The sequence below is a fragment of the Bos javanicus genome, chromosome 1, assembly GCF_032452875.1.
Source record: "Bos javanicus breed banteng chromosome 1, ARS-OSU_banteng_1.0, whole genome shotgun sequence".
Classification (NCBI taxonomy): Eukaryota; Metazoa; Chordata; class Mammalia; order Artiodactyla; family Bovidae; genus Bos; species Bos javanicus.
In genome coordinates, this window is record NC_083868.1 from 69,070,017 (window position 1) to 69,093,085 (window position 23,069).

General features: G+C 41.0%; 1 protein-coding gene across 20 annotated transcripts in view; it reads left to right on the forward strand.

The window, feature by feature from the left end:
- The window catches only part of KALRN (kalirin RhoGEF kinase), a 689,867-nt gene that overhangs the window by 395,214 nt on the left and 271,584 nt on the right, over nt 1–23,069 (forward strand). For 13 of the 20 annotated variants that reach the window (XM_061408919.1, XM_061409480.1, XM_061409007.1 and 10 more), the window contains exons 15-17: nt 8,102–8,268; nt 16,089–16,208; nt 21,005–21,223. In XM_061408919.1, coding sequence (XP_061264903.1) covers nt 8,102–8,268; nt 16,089–16,208; nt 21,005–21,223 — 506 coding nt within the window. The remainder of the gene's footprint in view (nt 1–8,101; nt 8,269–16,088; nt 16,209–21,004; nt 21,224–23,069) is intronic. The other 7 variants (XM_061409136.1, XM_061409391.1, XM_061409953.1 and 4 more) reach the window with 1 other exon arrangement.

Sequence of the window (23,069 nt, forward strand, 5' to 3'; positions counted from 1 at the left end):
CATGAGATTGTCAGACAGACCTTAGCAATCAAACTTGACTTTAGGGTACTGTGCTTCTTTTAATGACCTGAAAGGGGACATACAAGCATTCAAAGGAACTTCACTCCTAACTGGAGGAGAGACAATCTAGTAAATTCTATTTACTTTGATCAGCATTATCTTCCCTTGAATGTTCTTTTGTGTTGTGAACAGGCTGCAGCTGTCTGTGAGACACTGTTTTCAGGGTGCAGATCATGCTCCACACAGCTCCAGGAGGAGCCCTTATTCACTTTGTGGTATATCTGGGGATTATTTTAAAAATGACAATACCCAGATACTCTGATTTAGCACCTCTGAATGGGACTTGGGCCTTGGCAAAACCTTCTCAGATGATGCCACCGTGCGGCCAGGGCTGAGAATCACTGCTTTTTATCGTGAAGGTTAAATCACAGCAGCTGATATCTCTGGTGTACCTTAGGACAGCAACTTCCAATTGTGGTCCCCAGATCAGCAGCATCAGCATTACCTGAGTACTTGTTAGAAATGCAAATTCAGGTGCCCATCCCCAGAACCTGCCACGTCATAATCTCTCAGGCATGAGGCCCAACAGTGATTCTGATGCACTAATCTAAGACTGCTGATCTAGGACCTGCTCTAAGTGTGGGCTCTGGGCCAGCAGCACCAGCATTGCTCAAGAGCTGATTGGAAAGACAGAATCCCAGACTTAGGAATCTGAACCTCATTTTATCTTCAAGTAAATTATGTGCACTTTAAAGTTTGAGAAGCGGTATTCTTGGCCACAGCTGTACCTTTTCAAGGCCTTATTACAGAAGGGGAAAACTGATGGAGAACCTTGTCTGGACTCAAGGTTTCACCCTATAGCTTGTCCTCATGATCCTCGAGATAGCTGGCTATCCAACTAAGATAGGGAAACATGAGAGAATGCAGACACAGTTCCTAGGAAGGAGGCTGTGCAGAGAAATTCTGCAGGTATGCTTATCCCTTCATCCCTCAGTACTGATGTGTCTCGCAGGTGGAGAGCCTCATCTGCCTGAAAACTTGCGGCACTTAGGAGCAAGGTGCTGGTATGATCCTCGGCAAGTGCACCTCTGTCCAAGAGCCAGATATCCTTGGTAACAGAAAGACTGCCAGGAGCTAGCAGTCCCTGTAGACCGACTGTGCTTGGCGGCCACCTTAACCATGAGGGCTGAGTGGGTGAAACACCCCAGGCAGATGGGCTGCCCACCCCCACATATCCTGTTCTAGAAATGAGCTTTGTCAAAAGAGCCTTGATTGGCCTCTTCAGCCCTCTCTGCTGGGACGGCTGTTCCCTGCTCCTCCTTGGCTAGCTGTTCAGTCTGGCATAGCCCACGAGAGCTCCAGTGAAGTAGTTCCAGGGCTCTCAGGGAAGCTTCCTCTGTCTGCTGCCATGTGCCTGTCCTGCAGAGGAGGTGTCTCTCTCATCTCTGGCTTGGAGGGAGGGCAGCATCACACCGGAGCTGGGACTGCGAGTGGAAGTTGAAGGTGGACTGAGAGTGGGCCTTGCCAAGAACCTGGGTGGCTGACGAATGCAGAACTTCAGAGACACAGGACTCAGGGAACAAATAGGTTGGGCATTTGCCTTGTATGTCTAATAAATTATATTTGAACTAGAGGTAAAAAAAAAAAAAAAACAAAAAAAAACTGCTGTCTCAGAAAAAGAACAATTGGAAAAATGAAGAATTTGGTTGCTATGTAGCCTTCCAAGCTGAATTAATTAAGGGCTTATGCTTTGATTTTTATAGGAATAAATGGAAGTAGGGAATTTCCTTACACTAACTTTTAGGTGTGAACTTTGTAACATTCAGCCAGGTTCTACTAAATCCACCTGATTTGCTAAGAGCCCAAACCAAAGCAAAAGCCTCTGCTTAAATCAACATCAGCCTTAAACATAGTTGGCAAAATAGGAACATTTTCTTTACCAGCACATTATTTAGGGTTATCTACTGGGCCTCAACTTAGGAAGTGGCAGGTTTTTCTGGAAAGAGTCATGCTGGGTCAAACACGCTGGCAGAATTTAGAATTCAAGGTCCAGCTGCACCACCAACAAGCAGTCTGACTTTGGAAGTCACTATTCTTTCTCTGTAGACCTTAGTTTCTTCTTCTGTCTAGCGTGGAAGGTGGGCCTTCATTCTTAAACTTCCCTTCAGTTCTCACTTGCCATGATTTAGCCTCACTGACCCCACTGGTTATGCCCCAGCTCGTCTCCCTAATGTTATCTGACCATGCGACTATTACATGTGACCTTAGAAATAAGACAAGAGCTGTGTATCTTGTGCATATGTTCCTTTCATGGTTTAATCAAAGCATCAAGTTCTCTCTTTATGGAAGGTCTTTAAGTGAAAACTCTTTGGAGTGTGTGGCAATGGTGCTTAAAATTTACTGTGCTTGGGAAGAACCCAGCCCCAGCACTTAAATTAATTCTTAAAGTAGGTTGTGAGGATCACTCGTCTCTTTGAACATAGAGGTTAATTGTACAGCCAGGTGAGATTTCTGGGTTGGAATCTGCATCATACCTCCCACTGCATGGGTTCCCTGAGCATGTTATCCAATCTCTCCAAGCCTCACCTTCCTCTAAAAACAGCAATTATAGGAATCCTAACCATATGAAGTCACTGTGAGCATCCAGGGGGGTGAAACATGAGCCTGGTATGAGTTCAGTAAAGCTTGATAACTGTTGTACATTGTACTGATACTGTAGCTCACACTGAATTCTATTGGGGTTATTTGTGTTCTGTAGCTTCTCCAGCAGTGTGAGGGCGGGTCATTTCCTTCCTTCTCTTTACGTTTCCAGCATCCAGCAGAGTGGTTATGTCTCGCTCATAGCAATTTCTCTATATTGACATTTGCTGAATTAATCAAGTGAACATCAGTCTGGGAGAAACTGATATACATAAAAATCAGTTCAGTTCAGTTCAGTCGCTCAGTCGTGTCCGACTCTTTGCGACCCTATGAATCACAGCACAGCAGGCCTCCCTGTCCATCACCAACTCCCGGAGTTCACTTAAATAATGGACCACAAATAATTGTACTTATGTTGTAAAAGGAAAAAAAAGGCCTGTCTTCTTCCAAAATGTAAGCTACTCTGGGGTGAAAGAATGCGGCTCTGAGAGGAAGGGAAGAGAAGCTGATGTAAAATGATGGTTCTCAGCCTGACTACATATTTTGGAATCACCTGAAGAGCTTCTTAAAAATACCAGTGTCTGGATCCTGCTCCTCAGGGATTCTTAGTTAATTGGTCTAGAGTGAGCCCAGATTTTTTAAACTTCCCAGGTGATTCTAATATATAGCCAGGGTTGAAAATACTCATCTAAAAACCTGATTAAAGGACTTTGTAATTTCAGAACTGGGTGTTAATTGAGGTAGTGACACAGAAAGAGGAGTGGGGGGAGGAGAAAAGAAGATGTTCTCTATCTGAGGCAGACACAGATATTTAAAGAACATACAAACAGTTGAAAAACATGTTACAAGTATGGGCAGCATAGCCAGAAATACCTAACTCTACCCTAGACCACAGCCTCCTCTCTCCATGAGGAAATTAAAGTGATACTCTCAATCTGGCAGCAAAGGAAAACAAAATAACATTTTATTACTAACTGTGGGCTTGAACCCTAAGTAATTGCTATGCTGAACGTTCTGGTAACTGAGTGTACCCTGAGGAATGTCTCTGTCCCTGGATCACTGACCATTGTTTCATCTTATCCAGTGGATCCCAATCTTCATTGCACATTGGAATCACCCTGAGAACTTTAAGGTGGGAATTCCTGTTGCCTGGTTCCTACCCATAGAGATTTTGATGTTATTGGTCTGGGCTGTGGCCAGGACATGGTGACTTTTAAAGTTCTCCAGATGAATCTGATGTGAGCCAAAGTTGAGAGCCTAGTCTAGTAGCATCCAAATCATCATTTCTAATGATATACTTTGAACAAGCTCATAAACATCTGATGGTAAGATTTTCTATTTACATTTTATATAAGTCATTCAATAGTCCCATCAGTAATCAACACAGAATATAATTTCCCCCAAGGGAAAGGAAAAAGTGGGGATATGGGTGTTTTTGAGCCTACTAAATGCCAGGCCCTGTATCTACCTTATCTCTCTTAGTCCTCATAACAATCCCGAGGACTCAATGTTCAGATTCCCATCTTACACAGGCTCAGAGGGGATTTGGAACCCAGAGCCTCACTGTTAATAGGTTGCAGAGCCTGCATTCCAACCTAACTCTGTCCCCAGAGCTCTCAGGTTACCCGAGTTCTTCCTTAAAGAGGCCCCTGTGTTCATTAAACAGGTATTTTGGGAGTATTATGTGTCAAGCACTGTGCTAGGTCCTAAAGAAGCTGAGATACATGAAATAGAAATGGCCCTGGCCCCAGGGAACCTACATTACTGTGAGGACACAGACAAGTTAGTAAGGAACTGACCTCAATGGAAGTGTTCTGACACAAGGATATTTGCAGGACATTGTGGAGGTATATCAGAAAGAAATTTCAATACAGCTTTCTCTAGAGAGGCTGACAAACTATTTCAGTATGAATATATTTCATTACTTGATGGAAAAGACAAACATCTTATTGCATCTCTGGAGAGCCCCTAAGGAAGACAATTAGGCCTCAGATTAGATTGAAAGGAGTAATGTCAATACACGAAAATACTCTTTGCTATTGATTGATGCTGCTTACCAGTTGATGGGTATTAGCTGAGACTCATGTCAGTGTGCTTGTGGGCACCAGGAAAGAGGCATGAGTTTCTGTTCTTCTAGGTATTGCTGGAGTAACTCTGCATGTTCCTCCCATTCACTTCATTCATGTGATGAGTTGTTGAGTGTAGAAATGCAATAGGCATTGTCTTCACCCATTTTATTTCCTGTTCATCTCATTAAAAAAAAAAATCAAGTGAAATTAATGAAAATGAAGGACTGGAGTCTCAGGGCAGGCAGGTTCTAGATGGTGTTCTAAGCAGGTGGCTGGCCCCTTTGATGAGGTACGAGGCTTAGATAGCCCATTTGCATGTGATGTGGCAGATGTGAGCCATGGGCTTCCCATAGAAAGACACTTAGCCCGAGCCCAGCATACTAAACACCAGAGATGCATGCAGAATGAAAATGAAATGGAAAAACATCTGCATTGTGGCTGGAAGCAAGGATCTACTTCTGCAGGTGAATCTTATATTACATTTTTAGGAAGTAAACATGGAAGTCAAGGGTCATCCCATGATGCCTAGCAATGCAAAGGTAGAAATTTTCCTTTTATCTTTTTTTATTTCAGTCAAAGTGATGCTCTACCACATCCTCTTGGTAATTGAAAATAGTAAGTGGAGGGAGTTGACTGCCAAAAGAACAAGCCATTCCCTTCTCTGTCTCCCACAGATACAGATTTTCAGGACCTGGGACTTAGAATTATGAAACCAACAGAAAAAATAAACATGGAAAGATACTGAAATTACTACATGTAACACCAGAAAAAAATCTCCCACTCTCCCATATTGTCTTATATAAAACACTATTTTTGGCTCTAGAACTGAAATTCCCTTCACATGTATAGACTTTCCTTATACATTCCCACTGCATCAGGCCACTGTGTTGGTGGTGGCGATGATGAATTTCTGATGTTGTCAGTCAGAGTGAGGGGGGAGTCTCAAAAGGGCGATTTTTTTATGTGGCTGTACACTGAGATTTTGGGGCTTCTCTGAGTGTGATCTCCATGGAAGTAACTATACTTTGGCACCCTGAACTTCATGGTAGTTGGGATTCTGTTTGTCAGTATCAGGACCACAACTGCACCAGGTCATAGATTCCAGGATATGGGCTCAGGGAAAGGATCTGGACAAAATTAAGAATCTGAATCAGTTCTAATGAGATGGATAAAACTGGAACCTATTATACAGAGTGAAATAAGCCAGAAAGAAAAACACCAATACAGTATACTAACACATATATATGGAATTTAGAAAGATGGTAACAATAACCCTGTGTACGAGACAGCAAAAGAGACACCGATATATAGATCAGTCTTATAGACTCTGTAAGAGAGGGAGAGGGTGGGGAGATTTGGGAGAATAGCATTGAAACATGTATAATATCATGTATGAAATGAGTCGCCAGTCCAGGTTTGATGCACGGTACTGGATGCTTGGGGCTGGTGCACTGGGACGACCCAGAGGGAGGGTAGGGGAGGGAGGAGGGAGGAGGGTTCAGGATGGGGAACGCGGGTATACCTGTGGCGGATTCATTTCAATATTTGGCAAAACTAATATAATATTGTAAAGTTTAAAAATAAAATAAAAGCTAAAAAAAAAAAAAAAAAAGAATCTGAGGAGCCAGGTGGAGTCAGGGATCAGAAGGAGGCAAGCAATCCAGAGTTAGGATTTTCCCAAAGCCAAGGACCTGAGCAGGGCTGAATCAGAAATAGCTGGACAGTAAGAATCAAGAAATATTTCAACTTGCATGAAGATAGGAGCCAAGAAGACATGAATGTCAGAAGATAGAAAGTTGAAAGCTTGAGTCAGGAACCAGGAAAGCCGTGGGACTGAGGAGCAAAGCATGTTTATTGTTATCATATGTTAGATACTTATATATATATTATATATTATCTCATTGAACCCTCCCAACCAGCTCCTGAGATAGGTGGCTATGTAAAATCCCATTGTACATATAAGGAAAGTGAAGTCTCTGAAAGCTTAGGTAACTTGCCAAGATCAGGATTCTGATCTGGGACAGGCTTCACACATTCCGTGTGCTCTATCACAGCAAGTAAGGAATCACAGTCAAGTCACTAGAGGGCAGAAGGACCTTGATAACTAGGCAGAGCCTTTGCTCCATCTTAGAGTTCCTTAGTGACCCTTGCTAAAGCAGAAATCTGTTGGAGAAAGGCTACTTTAGGCCTGTTGGTGATAATGTGTGAATAGGAGCTCTGGTTTGGAGAAGAGAGAAAGTGTGTGTGTGTGTGTGTGTGTGTGTGCGCGCGCCTGCGCGCGCACGCATGCCTGTGTGCTGGGAGAGGTACTCCAAAAAAATAAGACAGGGAGGTGAGGGGTTTTACACAAGGAGTGGAGCCACAGCTTCTGCCTGGTGGGTGTTGATTCGTCTCCCCTCAAAGTCAGGTGATTGGCAGTTTATTAATAAACTTTGGGAGCCCTTGTTGGTGACTGGTGGGGCTTACTAATGCTTTGAATCAGTAGAAGGATGAGCAAACTCTCCTGTGGGCACAATTTTAGTGTGATGATTTTTCTAAGCGGATAAATACTCAGTGTGTGCTAAGTCGCTTCGGTCGTGTCTGACTCTCTACGACCCCATAGACCGTAGCCCATCAGGCTCCTTTTTCCATGGGATTCTCCAGGCAAGAATACTGGAGTGGATTGCCGTTTCCTTCTCCAGGAGATCTTCCCCACCCAGGGACTGAACCCATGTCTCTTGTACTGGCAAGTGGATTCTTTACTGCTGAACCACCTGAGAAGGCCAAGTACTCAGTACCCCTGTGATATTGCTGGGGTATGGTTATCAGGCGTGTTTGCCTGTATTTGATAAACAATAGAGCTAGCAGGTATTTCTAATAGTGCTTTTTTAGGGAACCTAAGTAGTTGACTAATAAAATTACCACTGGCCAACTATTCTCTTCAGAATGCATTTAGCTTCTAATCGTGAATTGCATCTGACCATCTTCAGCCTTTGGCAGAAGTTCCTGAGACAGCGTCTTTTGGGCTTTGTTTTGTATTTCCCAATGTAATCCAAAGGCTTGGTTATGAACATTCTGGGTGTTGGCAAACCACCCAGTAAGGACTGCTGTATGTGGTCTTGTCTGGGGATGGACTCCAGTAAGCCACCTCTTTGACTCCAGTTGGTAAGGAGCTGATCATCTGTTAAAGAGTTGTTCCCTGGCAAAGGATCAGTTAATCCAATAGAGATGGTATGCTTTGAGCATCTCAAAGGCCCATATGGTGATTTATCGCTTTTCACAGAGTGATATGCAGAGGTTGGGAGGGTACTGGTGTCGTCTTTCTGAATTCCAGCTTTCATATGCATGCTGAAGGAAATGTAGTCTTTACTGTACTACCTGGTTTTTAATTGTTTACATTTTGTTTTAATCAGGGATTGAGTTAATCTGTGAAAAAGACATTGATCTGGCAGCCCAGGTACAAGAGCTATTAGAGTTTCTCCATGAGAAACAGCATGAGTTGGAGCTCAACGCAGAGCAGACCCACAAGCGACTTGAGCAGTGCCTCCAACTGCGGCACCTCCAGGCCGAGGTCAAACAGGTGAGCCTGGCCCTCCACCTTCAGCCTGGGCTTTCCAGTGGCTGAGTCTGGTCTGGGCCTGCTCCTGGTATTGGGTAAGGCATACAGAGCCTCAGGTGTGACCAGAACTTAGGAATAGGTAAGTTAAGGAATGGTTGTATTAGCTTCTGAAAGCTAGTCTGCCGTCTATTGACTCTAACAAATAGATCTAATGGTCCAGTGGCTCAGACTTACAAACCCATGATTTCTCCGGCATATAACAATCTAAGGAGAACATCTTCTCAGGGCTTTTCCAAGTTGTCCTCAGTCACTGAATCCATTCTCTTCCTTTCTGTCCTCAATCCTGCATAGAGTTCATGGGAAAGGCAAAGCCTTTATCAATAGACATATTCAGGCTTTAGAGCCAGACTGATTAATTTGGGGGCACCTATGTGTCTAGTAAGGACCTAACATATTCTTGATAATAAGTGGTAGCCATCATTCACTTCCGATTATTCTTTTCCGTATGTTTGTGGTTTTTATAAGAAAATGTTCTCGCCACGTTAAAGCCAAATTTAAAGAGTTCTTACCTGTATGAGACATGATACTATCTATTGTTCTAAAGGATATTCCTGTACCATTCCTAGGGATTTATAGGAACATACACACAATGACCAATGATACATTTTAAAAATACTATATATTTATATTATAAACAGACTAAATGGGAATTTTCAGCATAATGATTGGTGACTTCCTATTTAGACAAAGTGGGATTGAAGAAATCCGAATATAATTATAGTTCCACTTATTGAGTGTCATAGACCTTTTATACCTATCTCTTGATCAGTCCTCACAACCATTCTCTGAAACAAACATTACTCTCCTTTCAGAGGAAGTCACTGAAGCTTAGCAAGGTCACCAGACAAAGGTCACACTGAAGAAAGAACTCGCCATCACCTTCCCCATGTCCAGGAGGACTTCCTGGCAGGCTAGACCCCACAGCACTTCACTGTTTGCTTCTTTTGCTCCAGACTCTCCCAATCAACCCGTTTCCCCTGCTTCCTCTAGGCAGAGCCCCGCCCAAAATATCATGTTCAGTAACCGCTAGAACTTTTAGATTTAAGTCTATCAATTTAGCACAGGGAACAAAAATATATTTTATAATTATTTCTTGGTCCCTTTTATTCAGGGTAGTCCTTGTTAATGCCTGTGCTTATATAGTTATTATATAGTATTTATTATAATGTGCAAAATTACCTTCTCTGCTCCCCTTCTTTTCCAATCAGTGCTGAGTTCTCACATTCTGTGCTAAAGATTCATCTTTAGCACCAGTGACATCACTGAGCCCTAAGCAAAGCCAGGTCACAGCACTGCCATACAGGTTTTTTTCAGTTTAATTATCCTGGGGTCACACCTAATTGTCTGGAGAGACATGTTACTCGTGATGACATGGTAGAAATCCTAGCAGGCCCAGAGTAGGGATGAGTATTCAAATTCTGAATCTCTTGGCAGCAATGATAGTAATTTCTTTCTTATGAGAAGTACTTTGAGAAGTACTTTCTCATTTGTGATCTCAATTTAGGAGAAAAAGTCCATGAGAGAGAGTGGTGTACATTTACTTTACAAATGAGGAACTGAGGTACTATAAGATGAGTGTTCCCAGGGCCTTGTGGCTGCTTAGCTGAAACTTGAGCCCAGGCCTCCTAAATCCAGACCTGGGACTTCTCCTCTGCTCTTTGTTCATGGTCATCTCAATAAACTGGATAACAGGAAAATTATTCCTAATTGAATTTTTGAGATGGAAGTACCAGACCACCTTACCTGTCTCCTGAAAAACCTGCATGCAGGTCAATAAGCAACAGATAGAACCAGACATGGAACAACGGACTGGTTCAAAATTGGGAAAGGAGTACAACAAGGCCGTATATCAGCACCTTGCTTATTTAACTTATATTATGCAGAGTACATCATGTGAAATGCTGGGCTGGATGAATCACAAGCTGGAATCAAGACTGCTAAGAGAAATATCAACAACTTCAGATATGCAAATGATACCACTCTAATGGCAGGAAATGAAGAGGAACTAAAGAGCCTCTTGATGAAGGTGAAAGAAGAGAGTGAAAAAGCTGGCTTAAAATTCAGCATTCAAAAAACTAAGATCATGACATCTGGTCCCATCACTTCATGGCAAATAGCAGGGTAAAAAGTGGAAACGATGACAGATTTTCTTTCCTTGGGCTCCAAAATCACTGTGGATGGTAACTGTGGCCATGAAATTAAAAGACTCTTGCTCCTTGGAAAAAAAGTTATGACAAACCTAGACACTATTAAAAAGCAGACACATCACTTTGCCAGCAAAGGTCCATATAGTCAAAGCTATGGTTTTTCCAGTAGTCATATATGGATGTGAGAGTTGGACCATAAAGAAGGCTGAGTGTTGAACAGTTGATGCTTTCAAATTGTGGTGCTAGAATAGACTCTAGAGAGTCCCTTGGACTTCATGGAGATCAAACCAGTCAACCCTAAAGGAAATAAACCCTGAATATTCATTGGAAGGACTAATGCTGAAGCTGAAGCTCCAATATTTTGGCCACCTGAATTGAAGAGCCAACTAATTGGAAAAGAGCTTGTTGCTGGGAAAGATTGAGAGCAAGAGGAGAAGGAGGTGACAGAGGATAAGATGGTTAGATAGAATCACCAACTCAATGGACATGAATGTGAGCCACCTCTGGGAGAGAGTGAAAGACAGGGAAGCCTGGCATGCTGCAGTGCATGGTACGCAAAGAGGTGGACATGACTTAGTGAAAGAACAACAACATCATATAATTTTGTTTGCATTCTTTATTTTTTATTTATTTTTGTTACAGAATTCATAGTAGAGCCAACTTTCTAATTATGTTTTTCTTGACTGTGATGAAAATGGAAATGAAATGAATTTTTAACTTTCCAAGTATACATTCTGTATAGGATGGAGAGCTAAAGGATGATAGGTAGTTTGTCAAGTGGGGAAGTAGATTAACCAAATATGGATCATCCAGGCTTGACTAATTGCATACATTCCCATTCAGTATTTCATGAATTATAGAGCAAAAAAAAGTTCTTCTGGAATTTCAAATTCCAGAAGAGAAAATTCTAGAATGAGAAAATTCCTTCTTCTCTTCACCATGGCAAGAATGACACATGGGGGATTGTAGTTCAAAATGGTACTGGATGGCTGAGATCAGCCTTTAGGAAACCACGAAGGCCTTGGCAGCGGATATCAGCCCTTGCAGGTGCCGAGGGGCTGCTGTTCCGTTAAGCCATTATGCCTCATTAAACAGACTTGTTCTCCTTGTCAGCGTGGGCTCTTTCTTTAGGGAGTCATCGAATCCAGTTTCAGAGAAGGCATTCGGGGTTTGATGGAAGTTGGTGGAGCAGGAAATATTGACTTGGAAGCTGTTGACACTTGGAAAGAGGGAGTTAATTTAGATGTCAGTATTGATCATGTGGGCTAAATTTAGACACCAGCTTGAGAGTTTCTCTTTGGAATGTACTCTCAAAAAAAAAAAAAAACACCTTAATTGAAGTGCCATTAATAGAGACAGAAAGGGAGAGGACAACACTGTGTTATGTCTCTGTCATTATAGCGCAGAGGTTAAAGGTTTAGATTTGGCCTTCATAACCTATGTGAAGTTATACCACAGTTATATTAAACTGGAGCTCTGAGGAGCAGTGATATCACAGACGTTGACTAAAAATAATTTTCAAGTATTTAGAACAAATGAAACTGATTAGTGCAACTGATTTGCTTTCTGAGGGATTACTTAGGATTTTGTGTCTAAGATAAATGGCCCCAGCATCTCCAGAGAAATGCTGAGTCTTAAAGGAAACCACTCCCCTGATTCCCATGGTCCAGGGCCCTAGACCACCCAGATACCCCCTTTCTTCTAGAAAAATTGTTCAGATTATTCTCCAGACCCCACAGAATGCTCTGATTGTTTTCTAGGAAAATTGCTACTCTGGTAAGGATGACCTTACACTTATTAGATAATTGAGGGAGATTTGAAAAACCTATTTACTGGGCATAAAACTAAATGAATGCCCATATGTATTCCTGCAGAGCAATGCATTTAGCAGAAAATAGGCCAAAATGGATTTGTAGGATGTTGGAGCTCTGAGCTATGGGAAAATAAATTGTACTTATTTGTCTACTAAAGACATTGACTTAAATTATCCCTGTGGACTAAATACTGGCCAATATTTTCATATGATCAAGATAGGAATTTAAAACAAAGGAGAAAATATTACCTTATCCTCATATTCATATAGAAAATACCATTTAATTCTGTTCACTGTACAAAATTAAAAGGAGTTGGAGTAGTACCGAAAGATAGGCAGCCATAGGGACAAGTATCATCCATTTGTTTCAAAATGGAGATAATTAAGAAGACACACAGAGTCTATAAAACCATGAAAGATAAACATATATAACTCATAAATTGTGAATTTTTTTAACTAAGAAATACTAGAAATATAACAGGCTCCCATTTAACCACCTGAGAGGCTGACGATTTTCCTGTGGTTAGAGTTTCAGAAATGACTGTGCCTTGTGATAAATCATCTGCAGTAGCAGGAGCCTCATAGGTTTCCTGTCAGTGTGACCTAGAGAACACAGTCATAGCCAAGCAACTTCCCCAACCTACGTGGGCACAGGGTCCAGCTTGCCCAGCGTAGGTGGCATCATCATTTTGGACATTCACATCTAGTTAACCAAATCCACCCTTCTCCCAACTCGGTTATCTGAGCTTCTGAACGAAGCAGATCTCTGTGTTCAGTCCCCCCTCAGCCTGACTGAGCTGAATTGGTGACTTAACTCCCAAGCCCCCAAGCAGCAATACTCTTCCCAACCCTCATTTCTGCAGGGCTATGTTTCTCTGTTATCCTGTGGTTATAGGGACAGTCTCTGAATTTTGAAAGGAGTATGGAATATTATGGCTCCAAGTGACCTTTAAAGACCATCTAACCTATTGGTAAACTATGATCCAAGATGAATGATCTATGTAAAATGTGTGTTTATAGGATTACATCTTATAGTTTACAAAATACTTTTACAGTAATTATTTCATTTCAACTATACCTTGTGACTTACCATTTTACAGATAAGAAAACTGAGCCTCAGGGAGATTAAATGATGTTTCGAAAGTCAAATAGCTCAAGATTAGTGGGCCAATATTTCTCATGTTACAAAATTTCTTCTACTACCTTTCTCTCATTTGGATGCTCACAGAGAATAAATAACCAATTTTATGAACCAGGAAGATAAAGGATGACAGTAATGGAAAATTATACCAACAAGAGTTATTGATCAGAGCGCAAAGACTGATGATAAGAAAACAGCTAAGGTATCTATATCTCATCAGAATATACAAATGAACTCTGCAAATACTAGAATATAAGTTGGTATTCCTAAAACTCTTTTTCTTCTCATTGTGAGAGGTATAATTGTAGAATCATAGTTAGGTTTGTCTCGAAACTAAAAATCACCACCATCATCAGGCTTTGCCTTTAACAGTATGCTACATCAACCCTGATACAGGAAGGAAAGATATCCTACCTTTACAGATGAAAAAGCTGTGGCTCAGGGGTGGCTTTATCAAGTAGAAACAAAGCCAGGTGTTTTGACTTGAGATTTTGTGTTCTTTCAACATGGTCTCAGTTCTGCTTCTAGGACTGAGTCCAGGACTTCAACATGGGAGATTTGATTCTAGGAAGATAAAAATGCTTGTAGTTTAATCATTGGCATCAGTCCCACCCCTGAACCAAGCCATTGATTAAACTGCCATGCATTTTTGTCTTCCTAAAATCAAATTTCCTATTTAAAGTTCTGGAATGCCTTTATAAACAACATTTGGGAAATAAAAATGAACAAGGATATCAAGGATATGGCATGATTTAACGTAAGATGCAGAGACTAAAACCTATCATATTTCTAAATGGAGAATCTGGTAGATGGAGATCCCACAACTATAGCTATAACTGATGCTTTCAGTTGGCTCAGAATAGAGAGAAAAATATTCCAGCATGAACTCAAGAGGCCCAGAGGGAGTCAGATTGTCCCACCCCCCAAGTGTTGATTTGTGATGCACATTGAGAAAATGTTTCTCTGACACCCTCAAATGAATCTTGAACCAAGCAAGTTGTGATGAATCATGGCAGAAGGACTTACATAGTTCAGAAATATAAATTATGAGCTCTATTTTCCAAAGGAGTGAAGCATTTGGGCATGCAATCTGTGTATGCATGTACCCAAACTTACAGCCAGCTTTTAGAAATCATAAGCGCCTCTAGTCAGCCAACTACAGTGCACCAGTGGCATCAGAGATTTCACACATACACTCTGAACAGTTATTTCCTGCAACTAATTGCTTTACAGATTGGCGTCTCATCCGCAATCTGCCAGACTGCCCGTGAATTAACATCTCAATCCAAATAGCCCAGCTTCAATGGAATTTATGTCCCAATGTTATCCATGCACAATATGGCATCAGTCATTGTCTGCCCAAGGAGAACATTTGAGAAATGCCAGTGAGGGTTATGGAAAAGGAGACTAGGATTAGTATTTTTCTAATTGTTTAACATGAAGAAGTTGAGAGAAAAAAAAAAAAAATCTCAAAACCTCTGAAACAGATTGTGATGTCTTCTGCTTTGCCTTGAGGGAACAGATGGATGATATTTACTGATCTTGAAATTTCAGAAGAACTTTTATTTCCTCTCCAAGCAAACTCTCAGACTCTTTAATAAAGCAAATATTTGGCAATTTTCTGATGACCAGACACAAGGTAGATTTTCAAGGCCTAATACTTCCAGTTTGATTATTTGCACCAGACTCTATTAGCTGGGTAATTGCCACAGTTCCATTTCAGCTAGGACTATCTAGACAGTATCAGCTGTTTCTCCTTCTATTCTAATATTCTCTAGCTGAATTTTCTTTCCCCCAGTACTAAGTTAAGGTCACCTAGAAATCTTACTCAGCCTAGCCATAACCTCTAAATAAATCAATTATAACATACTCTTTTGTTTTCTAATGATCCAGTGTATGGGTGATTCATACTATTTTGCTTGTTTTCTTTTTCCTCCTTTTGGGTTGTTTAACCAATCAAGGCTGAGACTTGTCTACTCTTGGCTATTTTGCAAACCGTAGGAGGTTGGACCCACTTTTCAGGTGTGACTTGGATGTTTTCCACAGTGACTTGGATATTTTCACTCTTTCAAAAATGTTACTGCATACCTGTCATATGAAAAGCACTATGCTAGGCATTGGGTGAGATTATGATATGACTCATGTATTAATCAAGTCTCCCAGAAGTTTACATTCTAACGAGGGGAGATGAAACATAGGTCAAAATAACCAAATAAGGCAGACTTCCGTGAGTGCCACAGAATGGTCTGGTTTCGCTAGATGATGAAGAAATTGTTTCTAATAGGTGTGATGAGATATAGAAGATTTCAAGCAGTTGTTGGCCTTAAAAAAGAAAAGGATAGCATACCGATATTCCATACATATGGAATTTATTTATTTTTACCATACTGTGTTCCAGAAGGAACTTCAGAAACATACCTACAGTGCAATCAGATAAAGTAATGTTTAAATTAAGTAGCTGAGGAGACTGGGATTGAAGAGTGATAAGGGTAGGAAAGAAAATGTGAAGCTGGGAATAAGATTGGTACTTACAATAAATATCTTATGGCACAGGGTTCCAGATAAATTTGGAGAGATTTTACTTATCCAGATCCTTCCTATCTTCTCTTGGTTGCAGGTAGGAGATAGTGAGCTATCCGACTGAAGGCCATTCACCTGTGCTCTTGTCCCAACTCCCTAGGTCCTAGGATGGATCCGCAATGGGGAGTCAATGCTCAATGCCAGCCTGGTCAACGCCAGTTCTTTGTCTGAAGCAGAGCAGCTACAGCGGGAGCACGAGCAGTTCCAACTAGCCATCGAGGTAACACCCAGATCTGACTGCACTGTCCTCCCTTTCCTTCTCTGCTGTGCAACTTAGGCAGGATGATTCCTTAAGGTGTGGGTTTTCCTTTATGTGGTGAAGCCATTACTCTTTCTTGTGAAATGGGCCAGGTAGCTTCCTTATCACCCAGGAATTAGAGAAGCAAATCCAAGGCTTCATCACCCCAAGGAAGCCTGGTATTAGAAGACAAGTATTCACACTCCAAATGTGGTCTTTTTTATTAGTACCTTTAACCTTCAAGGCCCTTGGTCCATTGAGTCTTTTAATACCTTATGATCTATGCATCATGTGAAAAATAGAAAGCTAAAAAGTTAGAAGTCACTTCCAGTTGAAGCTCACTCAGAATTGAGGATAAACAATTATAGAAGTCAGTAGTAAATTAGGATTCCATTTTTAAACATTTGATTTACATGTAACATTTAGATTTCATTGTCAAATCTGCCTTTTAACAAGAGCAGTGAGCACAGGAGCAGACTACACTAGATAGTTTGTTTCACTGAAAGTAGTTGTTCAATAATGCGGGTGGAAGTCATATTTAAAGAATAAACTAAAATCAGAAATTTACCAACCAAGGCTATTTTAAAATAAAATTCCACTTGTGATAGTCTAATGTGAATTTTGTCTTGCTTTAAATAATATCTTTAATTATCCTTTGTACTGGAACATTTCCTTCCCAAAGAGACTTGAGCTGATTGCTCTAGAACAGTATGGAGAAAGAGTAGGAAATAGGACATGGGAACTATGCTAAAAATAAGTTCAGTTCCAATGGGAAAAGAGATAAAGAGAGAAAACCTCAAAGACCTGCATCACTTGTGGTTCAGTATAGAACTTAACCCACTTTTGAATGTGTAAGAAGTGCAAAGGTATTATCTTCTACTAAAGAAACACAACAGTGATAAAATCTTAACTGTCTGTGTCATGAAGTTTATCTTTAATACAGTGGTCCAACTGATTGCTAGCCATTTTTAAACTAGTATTGATGGATTTCAGCCATTTAATTTTCGAAAAGCTTTCTTATATGTGAAAATGTAGCATTAACATGAATGTCATACTTCTCTAAGACGTTTGATAACTTCTTAGGAAATATTGCGTTTTACTGGCACACCCAAATATTAGGGTGTTGGGATCTATTCATTGTGAAGGAAAAATCAAGATTGAGATTATAATAAAAAATTAGGCCCACAGTGGTCAAAGCCCCATTGAGAGGCAGCCGTGAAGAAAATGAAAGTCGGGCAGTCACATTCAAGGCTTGACGTGAATCTGTGAGGGACACTAGGCGAAGAAGGGACAGCTGTTGGCCATATCTCCTCCTTACTTACCTTGAATGTGGACGTTTACCTGCCCTGTCAGGTAATTCAATTTTCAGTCCCTTAATTAGATGTTGGGCTAGTAAAACCAAGTGTCGTGACACACTTGAGCGTCTCAATGAGCTAGTAGAAAATAGTGGGTAAATCCATTAATAATGTTACTGAAATAGCTAAATTCTATCTGACTTGCTTATGCAGTATACACAAATTTGTATTAGATGATGTTGCATCCTTACAGAATAGAGGCTTACTAAGCATCTGTGTCTCTAAATTTCATGGATGCAACTTGATCAAATATTCCTAGGATATATGTTGAGATATAAATGCCTGTAGAGTTTGTCTGTGGACTCAAGAGGACGTGACAAAACAAACAGGATTTCTGGTAGATCTTGGGAATGGAAGGTGGGCAGGGTCTGCAGCTTGGCTAGAATAATGACAAGAACAGAGCCAGAATTTCAACATATGCTCCTTCTCCAGGTGGCATTATGCTTCTCTCTAAATATGTCAATTTAGACCAGGTTCTGCACTGGGGGAACATATGCCAGGTAGGGTGTGAGCAATTTGATAGGAGATTTTACTAGTCTGGTTTTATTTAACCCATTTTGATACTGTTACTGGAGGTCCTTACAGTGATAGGGAACATAATTTGACTTCTTGGGCCCTAAGAAAGAATCCTGGCCTCTAGAAGGGAAAATAAAATAGCTCTATGTAAGACAATTATATAATTTATTGTTAGAACTAAGACTCTTTTAAGAGAAAAAGTGGGAACTAATAATAACTAATCCAGAAAAATCAGCATGGACTAGAACTCTCATGGGAAAACCGAGATGTTTGCTCCCCCTAGCTTGATTGACCTCATCTGTCTGAAGGTTTTGGTCTCCTTAAAGAAGGTCAGAATGTTTACCTGAAGTATACTTGGTTACAGAAAAACTTCCCCAGAGCCATTCAGAATGCAGAGCAGTAGACAGCTCTCCAGAAATACAGCTTTACAGATTCGTATTTGTTAGTATCCAAATGTTGTGGCTGATGTGTCTTCAAGAACTGTGAACATCATAGAGGCACCCTTGTTTTTATAACCTGCTTTTTAAAATCCATTTTTATTTGAAATCCTCTTATGCATTCTAAGCATAAGCACTATGACAGTAGTTAAAACTGGATGATAAATTCAGTTGATTTGGTTTGGTTTTCTTCCATGCCCCCCTACTAAATATGAACATCCTTGATAATCCATGTCTCAAAGACATAGCACTTAATAAGATTAGATAATAGTAGAAATAAATGCAAAATAATGACTCAAGCTTAGTGAAGCAGAGATTATGTCATATGCATAAGAGTTTATTATTTAGGAAATGAAAGGGAAGAAGAGGCTCCCAGGACTATTAGATATTAATGAGTTTCAAAATAAGGAAGAGGATTTGTTACATAGCATAAATTGTAAGAAAATTAAAGTTACTCCTCTACTCTGAGAAAAAGGTACAATAAAGGTTTATGATGACAATTATATGCTGGTTTTATATATTGAGGAGAGACAAGATAATTATCAGAATCACTAATTCTACTTAGTGAGCCCTTCCTCTGAATGAGAAACTGTATATACCATTCTAATTGCTAGATATGAAATGATGTGATGTGATATGGTGGAAAGGACCTAAATTTGGAAATAGGTCAAACCTGAATCTGATTTCATCACTTCCTTGTATGTACGTTTGGGGGCAAGTACCTTGATCAGCCTGAGCCTCAGTTTCTTAATCTGTAAAGTGGAAATAAGAATATCCACCTGTAGAAGTATCATAAGAACTAGAAAAATTCATAAGTACAGTGCCTAGCACAGAAAATACACATGACTAAATGGCTTTTAAAGAGATTTTAAGAGTTTCATTAAGTAAGGAAAATCAGCCAAGTGGTATAGGCATTCAGAAGAGGGTAGTTTTTAGTAAGTCTCAGGCTATCCAGAAAGATCTCTGAAGGTGGTCAGAGCTGAGCTGAGTGTCCAAGGGAATAGATGAGAAGTCTACGGAAGTGAACCAAAACCAAGAATGGACCTGAGGGTACTTCTACATTTAGGAGACAGGAAAAGAAAATGGTACCAATAAGAAAAATAGAGAAAGAAACCAAAGATTTGTAATGGATTATTTCTACTTGTTAGTTTATTTTTTCTAACTTCATGTAGCAATTAGGAAAATTGCTACATGATAAGAATGTGCTCATCAGGACTGAAGGCTGAATCAGTGGCAAAGTAAGGGAATAAAGGAGTCTAGGTGCTGTAGGAGGTCATGCTAACATAGCTCATGCTGAGGACAGATTCAGCAGAGGGGAAAGGGCAGCCAGAAGGTAGTTGATAGGCTGTGTAGACTGCAGTTTGGAATGAAGGTAAAGCAGGAGGTAGAAGTGAAAAGAGGGGAGGTTGTATTCACACACAAGCAGTGCTTGAATGGATTTGCTCTGGGGAACTGTCCCTGCACTGCAGCCCAAGATGAGCAGAAATCATTCAGGAGTAAGGCGCTGGGCTTCCAGCTGTTCTTCCCCACTGTCAGCTAAGCTATCCTTTCCTGAAAGTGCAAAGGCCAAATTCATACTATGCCATTGGGTTGAAATGATCCCAGTAGCTGAAGCTGGGATAATATTAGCTGGTTGAAGTCATATGGCTCATCCACATCAGTCTCTTATTTTAATAAATTGTGTTTATTTGGCTGTCTCCCTGCCACCCAGTTCTCCAACCTATTCTCCCCACCTCCTTCAGTTAAAGTGAACTCAGGATGCAAACCACACTTACCTGAATAAGAAAACAAACCTTCTGCAGTATAGATTATCCTAAAGGCAAACGTAAATAATGTGGTAATGCGGGATTATATGTTAAACTGAATTATCTTCTGTACTGTTCTGTTCCCTTGACAACTAAGAGATGGTGTGAGATTCTACTCTCCTGCTTTACTAACCTGTCAAATGTCTTCCTTCTACTAGAACGCTTTTAAAAATGATCATTCGTGTTTAAAATGATTGCATTGTTGGTTGAGACTTGTATTACATGGGGATTTTTTTATGTACTGTGTTTATTCGATCTGCAGAGTGGGACTACAGCAATAGCCTCCTCTGAAAACTGATGATGAATACTTTTATGATTAGATTGGAAAAGGAGATTTAATTAATGGTTGAGTCAACCAGGAAGCAGATTTATACACAACTGTGTTTCTCTAGCACAGAAACTAAAATGTCTTTAAAACGAAGAGTGATGCAAATAAATGAGAAAGGGGTAGGGACAGGAGTTAGGGACCTGAGCAGTTAGTTAATGAAAATGTTTGATATTCATTTTTTAAGTATGCTTTTAAAACAGTGATGACAACATGTTTGAATCAGTCATTTAAAGCTCTTTAACTTTTCTGCATCTTTCCACTCACGCCTCACTCCACCCCTTCCCATACCACGCCTGGGCTGTTCCCACGGACCTCTCTCTCCTCCCCTTGTGCCCAGTCCCTCTTTCATGCCACTTCCTTGCAGAAGACACACCAGAGCGCCCTGCAGGTTCAGCAGAAAGCTGAGGCGCTGCTCCAGGCTGGTCACTATGATGCAGATGCCATCCGGGAATGTGCTGAGAAGGTGGCCCTCCACTGGCAGCAACTCATGCTCAAGATGGAAGACCGACTGAAACTGGTCAATGCCTCAGTGGCCTTTTATAAAACTTCTGAGCAGGTGAGGGAGAGGGCTGTGTGGGCCTGAGACCAATGGAGGGCAGTTTTCTGCCACACATGGCAAGTCTGTAGGATCTACCTTAGCAAGAAGCCAATCCTCTCAGCACTAGCCTGAGAGCACAAGAATGATTTGTGGAAACACCATGGTTTGCTTCCATATGATTATTTCCATTAAAGGAGTGAACCACGTGATTTGTTTCTTATAAATTTCTCAAACTCACTAGATGTAGGTGTTGAAGTAGAAATTGGTTGGGCATATGCTGAATGCTAGGTTTCAGTGATGTACCAGTTAGCTCTGGCCACAATAATGCTGTATAACAAATCACCCCCAATCCCAGTGGTATAAAACAATGAACAACTATTTTTGCTTAGGTATCTAGTATTCAGCTGATCTTGGCTGAGCATAGTAAAACTAGGCTCCAAGCTACAGGTTGGAACTAGATCTGTTCCTGTATTTCTCTTCCTTCTTGACTGGCAGGTATTTGAGCCACATTTATGGTGAAAGGCAGGGGTGCAAGAGCCCAAAATCTACTGTGCAAGTGCATTTCAAGTTTGCCTGTGTCATGTGCTGTAACATCCTTTTGGCCAAAACAAGTCATGTGTCCAAGCCAACATCAGTGAAGTGTGCCTCCTGTGAGGATTGTGAAAAGAGAGTGATGAGTTCCTGAACACAGTTTGCTGCTGCTGCTGAGTCGCTTCAGTCATGTCTGACTCCGTGCGACCCCATAGACGGCAGCCCACCAGGCTCCCCCATCCCTGGGATTCTCCAGGCAAGAACATTGGAGTGGGTTGCCATTTACTTCTCCAATGTGTGAAAGTGAAAAGTGAAAGGGAAGTTGCTCAGTCGTGTCCGACTCTAGTGACCCCATGGACTGCAGCCTACCAGGCTCCTCCATCCATGGGATTTTCCAGGCAAAAGTACTGGAGTGGGGTGCCATTGCCTTCTCCGGAACACTAGTTAGGCTCACAGTTCTCTGATGACAGAGAGCCGTGTTTCCTGTACTACACCGGGAATCCCATGAATGAGATGTAACCTGTCTGTCAGTGGGCCCTGCAGCCAGCATTCATCTTTACACCTTCTCTCAGTCCTCCTTTCAAGCATTTCAGAGAGGTGGCATCTTACATGGCCTCAGAAGTGAGAGCAGCAGACTAACATAATAAAGAGCTTCTCCAGTTGTTTTATAAATTAAGCACAGCCCAGTCACACCTCAGCAAGCTTTTTTTAAAAATAGAAATCGATATGCTAATTCTAAGATTTACACAGATATGTGAAGAACCTAGAATAGCCAAAAGCAATCTTGACAAAGAACACTGGAGGCTTTATACCACCTGACTTTAAGACTCTAAAGCTGTAGGGATCAAGACAAGATGGTATTGGTGTGAGAAAAGACACAGTGGAACAGAGTAGAGGTTGCAGAAGTAGACCCACATATATACAGTCAATTGATTCTTGAAAAAGCAATTCAACAAGTAAAGTTTTTTAAAAAATGGTGCCAGATAACTGGCTATCCATATGAAAAAAATGAGGCTTAATCCCTTTGTAATATCATATATAGTTTTTAATTTGAGATGGCTCAACATGCTGAGGAGAAGTCAATGGCACCCCACTCCAGTACTCTTGCCTGGAAAATCCCATGGGCGGAGGAGCCTGGTAGGCTGCAGTCCATGAGGTCGTGAAGAATCGGACACGACTGAACGACTTCACTTTCACTTTTCACTTTCATGCTTTGGAGAAGGAAATGGCAACCCACTCCAGTGTTCTTGCCTGAAGAATCCCAGGGACGGGGGAGCCTGGTGGGCTGCCGTCTATGGGGTCGCACAGAGTCGGACACGACTGAAGCGACTTA